This window comes from Salmo trutta, chromosome 25 (genome assembly GCF_901001165.1).
Source record: "Salmo trutta chromosome 25, fSalTru1.1, whole genome shotgun sequence".
In the NCBI taxonomy this organism is placed as follows: Eukaryota; Metazoa; Chordata; class Actinopteri; order Salmoniformes; family Salmonidae; genus Salmo; species Salmo trutta.
In genome coordinates, this window is record NC_042981.1 from 17969575 (window position 1) to 17981685 (window position 12111).

The 12111-nt window shown below is 39.6% G+C and overlaps 1 protein-coding gene across 1 annotated transcript in view; it reads right to left on the reverse strand.

Moving 5' to 3' along the window:
- LOC115162103 (EH domain-containing protein 4) overlaps positions 1–11210 on the reverse strand; it is a 36303-nt gene extending 25093 nt beyond the window's left edge. Inside the window, exons 1-3 of the mRNA XM_029713069.1 lie at positions 10379–11210; positions 3335–3511; positions 381–478 (exon numbers count right to left, since the gene is read on the reverse strand). Coding sequence (XP_029568929.1) covers positions 381–478; positions 3335–3511; positions 10379–10608 — 505 coding nt within the window. The 5' untranslated portion in view covers positions 10609–11210. The remainder of the gene's footprint in view (positions 1–380; positions 479–3334; positions 3512–10378) is intronic.
- Between the last annotated feature and the right edge of the window lie 901 nt (positions 11211–12111).

Sequence of the window (12111 nt, forward strand, 5' to 3'; positions counted from 1 at the left end):
AATTACACAAAACACTTAATAAAGCTCTCCAACCCATGCTCTGACACTTGAAACAAACTTGATAGCTACCCATTTGCCCTTACTGCACTGTAGAATACAAAAATGCCAGTATGTGAAAAAGGTGCATCTGTAAAATGTATACAAACAAGGATAGACTTGATACATGATCCACCACAAACAAAATGACTATTCTTTCTTAAAGAAAGGTACCCCCATAGCTCTCCAAGTTGGGTAGTTTGATGATTTATAGTTTTAAAAGGGTGGTTGATGTTAATAAAAGCAACATTGAGTGGATGAAGTCTACATCTTGAAGTATTTTGGCATTGTAGGCCTTCCTCCTGTATCAATGTCACATCTCAGCTTGATAGCTAGCTACTGACCTCGGCTAACGCGTTGCTTCTCTCCAGACAGGATTCCTGGTGTGTCAATTATACTAATGCCCTGGAGGACCTGGTTAGGCATCTGGGAGCAGATGAACCTACAGGAATACAGGAGCGAAGAAAATAATAGAGTAGCATTAGTATTAAAAATACAGTAGAGAAGAAAACACAACACTCGTAATAGACACGAAGGCCAGCTACAGAAATCACCCCGATTTGAACTTATATTGTCAAAACATATTGAGACGTTTTCTTTTCTACCCCATCCATTGCCTTTTCTACATTTGGTATGTTTTTGACTTGGAGGAACAGTGATGAGTATTCAACCATTCAATCAGATCTGATGAAAATATAGTCTTAATGAAAGCTGTATATCTGTCTGGTTGGCAGCAAGGCCCATACCTGTCTCAATGTCTGTTTTTGTCAGGAGGGATTTATAGAATGTAGTATGCAGCCATGTACAGTACCAGTCAAAAGTTTGGACAAACCTATTCATTCAATTTTTTTTATTATTATTTTTAAACTATTTTCTACATTGTAGAATAATAGTGAAAACATCAAAACTATGAAATAACACATATGGAATCATGTAGTAACCAAAAAAGTGTTAAACAAATCAAAACATATTTTATATTTGAGAGTCTTCAAAGTAGCCACCCTTGCCTTGATGACAGCTTTGCACACTCTTGGCATTAGCTCAACCAGCTTCATGAGGAATACGTTTCAATGAACAGGTGTGCCTTGTTAAAAGTTAATTTGTTGATGCGTTTGAGCCAATCAGTTGTGTTGTGACAGGGTAGGGGTGGTATACAGAAGATAGCCCTATTTGGTAAAATACCAAGGCCATATTATGGCAAAAACAGCTCAAATAAGCAAAGAGAAACGACAGTTCATCATTACCTTAAGACATGAAGGTCAGTCAATCCGGAACATTTCAAGGACTTTGAAAGTTTCTTCAAGTGCAGTCGCAAAAACCAAAGAAACCACTACTAAAGGACAACAATAATAAGAAGGGACTTGCTTGGGCCAAGAAACACGAGCAATGGACATAAGACCGGTGGAAATCTGTCCTTTGGTCTGATGAGTTCAAATGGGAGATTTTTGGTTCCAACCACCGTGTCTTTGTGAGAGATGCAGAGTAGGTGAATGGATGATCTCCGCATGTGTGGATCCCACTGTGAAGCATGGAGGAGGTGGTGTGATGGTGTGGGGTGCTTTGCTGGTGACACTGTCTGTGATTTATTTAGAATTCAAGGCACACTTACCCAGCATGGCTACCACAGCATTCTGCAGCAATACGCCATCCCATCTGGTTTGGACTTAGTGGGACTAACATTTGCTTTCAATAGGACAATGACTCAACACACGTTCAGGCTGTGTAAGGATTGCTGTATCAGATGACCTGGCCTCCACAATCACCCGACCTCAACCCAATTGAGAAGGTTTGGGATGAGTTGGACCGCAGAGTGATGGAAAAGCAGCCAACAAGTGCTCAGAGTATGTGGGAACTCCTTTAAGACTGTTGGAAAAGCATTTCAGGTGAAGCTGGTTGAGAGAATGCCAAGAGTGTGCAAAGCTGTTATCAAAGCAAAGGGGGACCCTACTTTGAAGAATCTCAAATATAAAATATATTTTGATTTGTTTAACACTTTTTTGGTTACTACATGATTCCATATGTGTTATTTCATAGTTTTGATGTCTTCACTATTATTGTACAATGTAGAAAATAGTACAGATAAAGAAAAACCCTTGTTTGTGGTCCTTGACCACCTACTCTTAGTGACATCTTGTGTGACGCACATTAACGTGCCCGGGAAACAATGAGCTTTGTCGGAGGTTCTCTGGAAAGGAGGAGACGTCCACTGTTCTGTCAGGAATGTCTTTGACCTTAACTTGTGCAACAGTCATAGAAGTACTTAACCATTTCCCCTGGATTATAAATACCTGGAAAAAGGAAACATGCTTCGGCCAAGTGTTGTTTGGCTAAAATTATATCTACGAGAGACTCTTGACTGAGCCTACAACAGACAGCCAAGCCAACAACAGACAGCCAAGCCAACAACAGATAGTGTGCACTACAACTAACGAAAGGTGACAAAGTCACTGCTTCCTCCTAACTGTTTGTGGAAGAAAATGACAGCTATGTCAAAAGGCTGGGCTGACAGGAAGCAATGGGGCAAAACTACCAAAACTATCCCTAACCTTCTAAGCTTTTTTAAATCATGATTACATAAACCAACTGGATCTGCTTTGTAAATCACTCTTGGGAACATAGGGGACAAATCAACAAACCTTGTAACTACAGGGAGGAAAAAGCATATGTTATTTTGCACTGCATGCAGTAATGCATGCTCGGATGAATGTACTCAACAAAACAATGCCTACAATGTGAAACAAAAATGTAATTTCAAGTATGTGTTCTCGTTTCACAAGAAGAATTACTTATTACAGCTGTTATAATGAACAGGACCCCGTGTCACTAATATCAGATTTATTAGGACAAAGTGATAGAGGGAGGTAAATGTAGGTAAGATAAACGATAATATGAACCCATAATACATGACAGGGGCAGTGGGAGGTGGTGTCTGGTTGTAATCAATCAATACTCATATCTAAGAAAATGTCTTAACCTTGAGTTATCAGCTGAACAATTCAACATATCTCTGCTCAAGCCTTTACCAAGGCTCAGATGCCTTTTTATGTCATGGAAAATTCCACATGCCACAGCAATTCATAAAAAATGACACCACCATGTGGGTAACCCTGGATATTGAGAAGATCTTACACCCACAGAGATCCTTTAAATTGTGTAATGTGATTTTATGCTTATACCTGTGTAGTAATACTGCAATTACTATGGTTACAATATTGTTGTTACATAATGTAGTAACAACTTTTTAAGAGCAACTTAATGTAAAGTGTTACCAGTAATAAACAAAAATTGTCCACTTTACCTGTTAAGGAAAGCGTTTCCAAAAGCGTTGAGTTTACGGAAGGGTTTCTTGGGGTCGACCACCAGAGCGTTACCAGGGACAATCCCCTCGTTCTCCCCGTACATGACAGCGATGAAGCCATCTGTTGTGGGCTCTGGGCCAATCCGCATGCCTGGGAAGTCCTGCTCCAGCAGGTACCTGGAACAGAACAGAGTAAGAGTAACACACCACTGTTTTGTGATACAATACCTTTATTGCCCATTTCAGCAATGCATACATTACAGCAACACACCAAATCAATACATCCAGATACACCATATCAATACATCCGGACACCAGATACACCATATCAATACTAGAGGTCGACCGATTATGATTTTTCAACGCCATTACCGATACCGATTATTGGAGTACCAAATAAAAGCTGATACCGATTAATCGGACTATCATATATATATATATATATATATATATATATTTGTAATAATGACAATTACAACAATACCTGAATGAACACTTATTTTAACTTAATATAACACATAAATAAAAATCTATTTAGTCTCAAATAAATAATGAAACATGTTCAATTTGGTTTAAATAATGCAAAAACACAGTGTTGGAGAAGAAAGTAAAAGTGCAATATGTGCCATGTAAAAAAGCTAACGTTTAAGTTCCTTGTTCAGAACATGAGAACATATGATAGCTGGTGGTTGCTTTAAAACATGAGTCTTCAATATTCCCAGTTAAGAAGTTTTAGGTTGTAGTTATTATAGGAATTATAGGACTATTTCTCTCTATACCATTTGTATTCAATATACCTTTGACTATTGGATGTTCTTATAGGCACTATAGTATTGCCAGCCTTATATCAGGAGTTGATAGGCTTGAAGTCATAAACAGCACTGTGCTTCAAGCATTGCGAAGAGCTGCTGGCAAACGCAGGAAAGTGTTGTTTAACGTTAACGAGCGTGCTGCTGCCTACCACCGCTCAGTCAGACTGCTCTATCAAATATCAAATCATAGACGTAATTATAATATAATAAACACTCAGAAATACGAGCCTTAGGTCATTAACATGGTCAAATCCGGAAACTATAATTTCAAAAACAAAATGTTTATTCTTTCAGTGAAATACGGAACCGTTCCATATTTTATCGAACGGGTGGCATCCATAAGTCTAAATATTGCTGTTACATTGCACAACCTTCAATGTTATGTCATAATTATGTACAATTCTGGCAAATAAATTACGGTCCTTGTTAGGAAGAAATTATCTTCACACAGTTCGCAACGAGCCAGGCGGCCCAAACTGCTGCATATACCCTGACTCTGCTTTACAATGAATGCAAGAGAAGTGACACAATTTCCCTAGTTAATATTACCTGCTAACATTAATTTCTTTTAAATAAATATGCAGGTTTAAAAATATATACTTGTGTATTGATTTTAAGAAAGGCATTGATGTTCATGGTTAGGTACATTGGTGCAACGACAGTGCCTTTTTCGCGAATGTGCTTGTTAAATCATCACCCGTTTGGCAAAGTAGGCTGTGATTCGATGATAAATTAACAGGCACCGCATTGATTATTTGCAACGCAGAACAAGTTAGTTAAACTAATAATATCATCAACCATGTGTGGTTAACTAGTGATTATGTTAAGATTGATTGTTTTTTATAAGATAAGTTTAATGCTAGCTAGCAACTTACCTTGGCTCCTTGATGCACTCGCGTAACAGGTGGTCAGCCTGCCACGCAGTCTCCTCGTGGAGTGCAATGTAATCGGCGTCCAAAAATGCCGATTACCGATTGTTATGAAAACTTGAAATCGTCCCTAATTAATCGACAATGCCGATTAATCAGTCGACCTCTAATCTATACATCCGAACACTAGATACACCATATCAAGACATCCAGACACTAGATACACCATATCAATACATCCAGACACTAGATACACCATATCAATACATCCAGACACTAGAGACACCATATCAATACATCCAGACACACCATATCAAGACATCCAGACACCAGATACACCATATCAATACATCCAGACACTAGATACATCCAGACACTAGATACACCATATCAATACATCCAGACACTAGAGACACCATATCAAGACATCCAGACACACCATATCAAGACATCCAGACACCAGATACACCATATCAATACATCCAGACACTAGATACACCATATCAATACATCCAGACACTAGAGACACCATATCAAGACATCCAGACACAAGAGACACCATATCAAGACATCCAGACACCAGATACACCATATCAAGACATTCAGACACCAGATACACCATATAAATACATCCGGACACTAGATACACCATATCAAGACTAGAGGTCGACCGATTATGGTTTTTCAACGCCGATGCCGATACCGATTATTGGAGGGCCAAAAACCCGATACCGATTAAATCAGCCAATTTTTTAAATTTATTTGTAATAATGACAATTACAACAATACTGAATGAACACTTACTTTAACTTTGTCACATCCTGACCAGTAAAGGGGGTTATTTGTTATTGTAGTTTGGTCAAGGCGTGGCAGGGGGTGTTTGTTTTATGTGTTTCGGGGGTTTTGGTTTATGTTCTATGTTAGTATATTTCTGTTTGTTCTAGTGTGTCTATTTCTATGTTTGAGTTTCTTGGGTTGACCTTCAATTGGAGGCAGCTGTTCCTCGTTGCCTCTAATTGAAGGTCCTATTTAGTAGGGGTGTTTTTTCCTGTGTTTTGTGGGTGGTTGTTTCCTGTTTTGTGTATGTTGCACCTGACGGGACTGTTTTCGGTCGTTTGTTGTTTTGTTGTTTGAAAGTTAAATAAAAGTGAATATGAGCACGTCACACGCCGCGTCTTGGTCCCCATTAGACGACCCGCGTTACAAACTTAATATAATACATAAATACTATCAATTTAGCCTCAAATAAATAATGAAACATGTTCAATTTGGTTTAAATCAAAATGCAAAAACAAATGCAAAAACAAAGTGTTGGAGAAGAAAGTAAAAGTGCAATATGTACCATGTAAAAAAGCTAACGTTTAAGTTCCTTGCTCAAAACATGAGAACATATGAAAGCTGGTGGTTCCTTTTACCATGAGTCTTCAATATTCCCAGGTAAGAAGTTTTAGGTTGTAGTTATTATAGGACTATTTCTCTCTATACCATTTGTATTTCATATACCTTTGACTATTGGATGTTCTTATAGGCACTTTAGTATTGCCAGTGTAACAGTATAGCTTTCGTCCCTCTCCTCGCTCCTACCTGGGCTCAAACCCGGAACACATCGACAACAGCCACCCTCGAAGCAGCGTTACCCATGCAGAGCAAGGGGAACAACTACTCCAAGTCTCAGAGCGAGTGACGTTTGAAACGCTATTAGCGTACACCCGGCTAACTAGCTAGCTATTTCACATCGGTTACACCAGCCTAATCTCGGGAGTTGATAGGCTTGAAGTCACAAACAGCGCAATGCTTGAAGAATTGCAAAGAGCTGCTGTCAAAACGCACAATCGGCTTTTTGGTCCTCCAATAATTGGTATCGGCGAAAAAAAAAAATTCATAATTGGTCGACCTCTACTCTGTATACATTCTATCATTTTGCATTTTTCAAGCTGAAAGACTAAAAAATACTTGCAAATGAATGTGAATACCACATGAGTAATACCACATAATATGCTACGATGGGAGAGCTTGGCCATCTGCCTAACTGTATGGCACATTTTCAAGTGCCAACGCTAGACACTTTACAGGCTGGCAGAGTGCTTGATATGTGCCCCTCAAGACCAAAAAAAACAGCTACTCATGTTGTTGAGTTCAGACCATGCAATAGGTCATCAGCCCTTCCTGTGAGAGGATGGCACTGTGTCAAAGGTCTTCAAACAGAGGAATGCCAGCTTGCCTTGGCCACATCCACTCAGAGGAGAAGACATGTCTTTAGGATGACTATTAATGGCCTCAACTCCCTAGCCTTGTTTAGGCCCAAATCTGTTTGTGCTGTCAAACACGTCACATTCGGCAAGACAATGACCATAGGAGTTGGCAAGACAGCACAAATAGATCTGGGGTTAGGCTATGATCAACTCCCTTGATTTATTATTAAATTCCTTTGAATTGGGTGGGATCCCTGTATGAAGTAACTCTGCAAGCTGTGCAAGAATCAAATCAGTTGTTGTGAATGAGCAATACAATTTAACAGTAAGTGACCATGTAGTCTACTTAATAAGATAAGAAAATGTTTTCACTAACGTTGATCCTTTTTTTTTTAAAGTTCAACTTAATATTTTTTTTTATTGTGTACATACTTTCAGCAGCTACCAGACTGGAGTACTGTAGCTTACCAAAGGCACTGTCATGACGTTGCCCTCTTTGGGTACAGCGAGCACAGTTGACCCCCTCCCCCTGCACTTCTTCACCATCTCCCTCTGTCTCCTATACCCAGGCTGCTGTGGTCAGAAGGGGTCGTAAATTCCTAAGAAAATGTCCCACCTCATGGCCACAGTATAAAGAGACAGAGTGTTTTCATGGAGAGACAAAGGAATTCTTCCACCTCACAGAATTGGAGAAACGAACAACATTTATGTTCTGGAGAAGGTATAAAAGATCGGTGAAAAATCCAGCTACAAACTGGTCCGTTTGGTACAATTTTGTGAAACTCATGACAATACCATGGCTCTGTACATTACCATGGCTCTGTTTATATAATAGCCTCAGTGGTGAGACTTACATCTAATGGTTGTATAAAATGAATGAATAAGGATAAAGCTATTTGGAATATGTTGGGATGCTTGTAAGATGTTAATGTGAGAGAATTGTATTTTCTGTTTTAAAGTTTTACCAAGTCATCAGCACGCCCCCAGGGACACAGGCAGGACCTGGCGTCATGAGACAGCCTTTTCTATGTTCCGAATATAAACCCCCCCTGATTTTCTATCACCAGACCAGGCCTCCACTCCATTACGACTTGGCTAATAGGTTTGACCATGCATCCCTCTACTGAACTTTAACCATACCACGTGGTTAAACTATTAGACTACCGATACAGAATAAGAACAAGTCTTTGATATTAATTACTAGTCTGCAGCTAGGAATTCGGTATCATTGAACGCAAAGACTGACGAAACATCCATTCTATAACGACATGAACGAATGTCGCTTTGAATGATCCATTCTAACCGAGAGAGAGAGAGAGAACTCTCCAACAGAACAACCTTTCCAACAAAGATCCCGACGACATACTGAGCGTAAATATATATACATATATTGATTGCAATTGTTCCCGAATGAGTGAGTGTTCATGTGCAAAGGATTAGCATTTCAATTGTTATAATTATCAACTCTGTAGTGTCTCCTCAGTTGACCCCCCCACTCCCCTTTTGTCTAACAAGCCACCATGCCGGTTTAGCCCACTAGGGACCATTCATTCCTCTACCATTTCTTTGTAACGATACCTACTGTTTTGTATGCCTTTCTGTGAATTACTTAGTTTAGTAAATAAATGATTTTAAGACAATTGACGTATGGATGACTCATAGTGGAGACTGGGTTCGTGCAGATAACCAACAATTTACGACGTTTGGAATGAGACTGACGAGGTAAATAATACATCATTAATGAGGAGACAAATCGATCAGATATTACAATATCTGAAAGTTATATTAGGGAAATTATAACTTTGTAATCTGAATATTTTCCTTGGTGCCCCGACCTTCTAGTTAATTACAGTTACACGATTAATCAGTTTAATCGCGTAATAATAATTACAGAGAGTTATTTGATAAACATGTCTTCAAGTTAATGATGCCAAAGACACACCAGCACCTTCCCTAAAGATAGTGAAGCTAGCTGCATGTCCTATCTTGCTGCAGAACCTGCAGATCAACAAGTTATGAAACTGACGTAGTTTGCGCCTGTCCTGGTGATTCAGAGAAAGATCTTAAAATGGCAATAAATTCAGAGGTTTTTAGACAGTTTTACCCATTCTGTAATGGTTATATTCTTTCTCTCATATATATAATGGTTGGTTGTTCAGAGGCTCCAGGGGAGCACAAAAGGCCCATGTCACCAGACATGTCTCATTGATATTGATGGTGGAAACTGGAAAGCAGTTGGTGGAAACTGGATAGTTAATACTACTCTGCTTCTCTACTTAAACAATAAGGCACAAGGGGTTATGGTATATGGCCAATATACTACGGCTAAGAACAGCCCTTAGCCGTGGTATACTGGCCATATACCACAAACCCCTGAGGTGCCTTATTGCTATTATAAACTGGTTATCAACGTAATTAAAGCAGTAACAATACATGTTTTGTCATACCCGTGGTATAAGGTCTGTTATAAACTGGGTGGTTCCAGCTCTGAATGCTGATTGGCTGATAGCCGTGGTATTTGGTATATTTACTTCTCTAATTACGTTGATAACCAGTTTATAATAGCCATAAGGCACCTCGGGGTTTGTGATATATGGCCAGTATACCATTGCTAAGGGCTGTGTCCAGGCACTCGTGTTGCACACGCTTAAGAACAGCACTTCGCCGTGGTATATTGGCCATATACCACACCTCCTCGGGCCTTATTTCTTATATATACCACGGCTGTCAGCATTCAGGGCTCGAACCACCCAGTTTATAATCAAGCTTCCACCTCGTGACATTAAAAAACATTCTAAGTAGCAGTTGGTGTGGCATGTTGACGATGTTTAATGTTGTATTTAATTGGAATATGGAATACTGGTAAAAAAAAAAAAACTAGAAACAAGCTGTTTACAACCTTAACATAATGCTAACCCATTCCCAACACTAGACAGTTATGTTTACATTAGGTTGCAGGGGGCAACAACCTGTTCCAACTGTTTTTTTCCTCATTTACATTTTGACAGCAATTAACCTCCATTTTGACAGCTCACAACTGTCATAGTAGGCTACTGCTTAGGGGTTATTCAACAACTCAATCATTTCTGACAGGCAGAGAGCCCTGTAGGTAAAATAAAGTTAACACAAACATGAGAACGCATAACTGTTGCTGATTTCTGGATGCACTACCTTATGAACGTCGTCTTCCCCGTAGAATACTGTCCAACCAGTAGAACCATTGGCTTGCTCTGAAAATCCGCTGCCTCCAACGCAGGTGAGTGGAAATCATGGAAAAGATAGGTTTCTTCCAATGGAAATAATTTTTTTGAGTAAAGCTGTTGAAGACCCTCCGTCACAGTTTGGTACATCTCGCCGTCCTTGTTTCTGCCTCCTTGTTCCTTATTCACCCAACTGAACATGATGATGCTCCTCTTCTCAGTTCCCAAATCAAGAACTAACGTTTTACTTCCTTATTTTCCACAGCTTTCAAAGTTTGCGCAACGAGGCTACTTTGTATCCGAATATATTACAAAAATGGGCACTGTTGCTTTGAATCAAATATGTTCTTTGGCAACTGAAAAACGTGGCATCTAGAATCTACGGTTGTTTTCCCAACACTGCTTGATGGCTGCTCTCTACAGTAGCTCCTCTGTGCGGCGCAGTAGTTCACAGCGTTGCAGTGGTTCGCGCCACAGTGGTGCCTGTGCGAAGAGTAAGTATTATGTTAACAAGATATTCGGGTGACAGCTAACAATGGAAATACATGTCCTCAACCGTGGAAGGCAGGCGAGATCAGAAGGGACCATTCTAGCCAATGAGAGTGCAGATAGGCTACGCGTGTGAACAACAGACACAACCAAGTTGTTTTTATCGAAGTTGCCGGAATGCCACGTACATCAATTTATATCAGTAAATTTGTAACAGCCTAAACATTAAGAAACTTCTATTCGATTAAATAAGCCTCACATAATTTTACACTCTCACTGACCTCCATACAAAAAAGGGCTAATCTCACGCAGACAGAGAGTAAATCCTCTCGCTTCGCCTCTCCCTCTATGATTTGCATTACCTTAACGGCACCGCCCTTCCTTTGAATGACCTAGTGACATGAGACTGAATATTCCAGAGGGAAAAATACGAGTCTAGCCCAAGCCCATTTATACATTTCAATGACGTGACATTGTCATAAGTGAAGTAAAGTTTTCTAACTCTATACTGCAAACTTGAATGGACAATACAAGTTTGCATTAAAGACTTGGAAAACCTAAATTCGCCCATAATAATGTTGGAGGAGGACAGGACTTTTATATTGTCCAATTTTTACAGACGCCATGGAATCCATATTAAGTGACAATGAGAATACATGTACTGAATTACATATTGTATGTAGGCACCTAGCAACATGCATGTTGCTTAGACACAGATGTCAGAAAGAAAAAGGTGGAATCCTACAATACCTTCACATAACCACACGGTTTATATGTATGCACGTGAAAACATTGGCTAATTATTTAATAGTTGCCAGGTGGGAGCAACTTTACAAAAATACTAGAATGCACATTTATCGTGGAGAATATACATGACCTGAATGTACCCTGATCAGAACTGTCATACAGAATGTGGAATTGTGTTAGCTCTTCATAACATCTCTATCTGCAACAGTTCACTGATGGATACACGTCTTGTTATGCGTTGCCAGGTTCTCCTGAAATGTCACTTTGCGTTTGTAGCCTACCCTTGGTGGAAAATATACTGTAGAATAACATTCTGTACTATCCTGACATCTAGTGGAAGGAGAAGATAGGCCCGCACCATGGAGGGTTCCCCATGTTTGTTTTTGGACTGTTTCCTATGAAGCAGTGGTCCCCTAGTCTGCACAGACTTTTTTGTCCAGGCGGACCCACCACAGCCAATCCTAAATA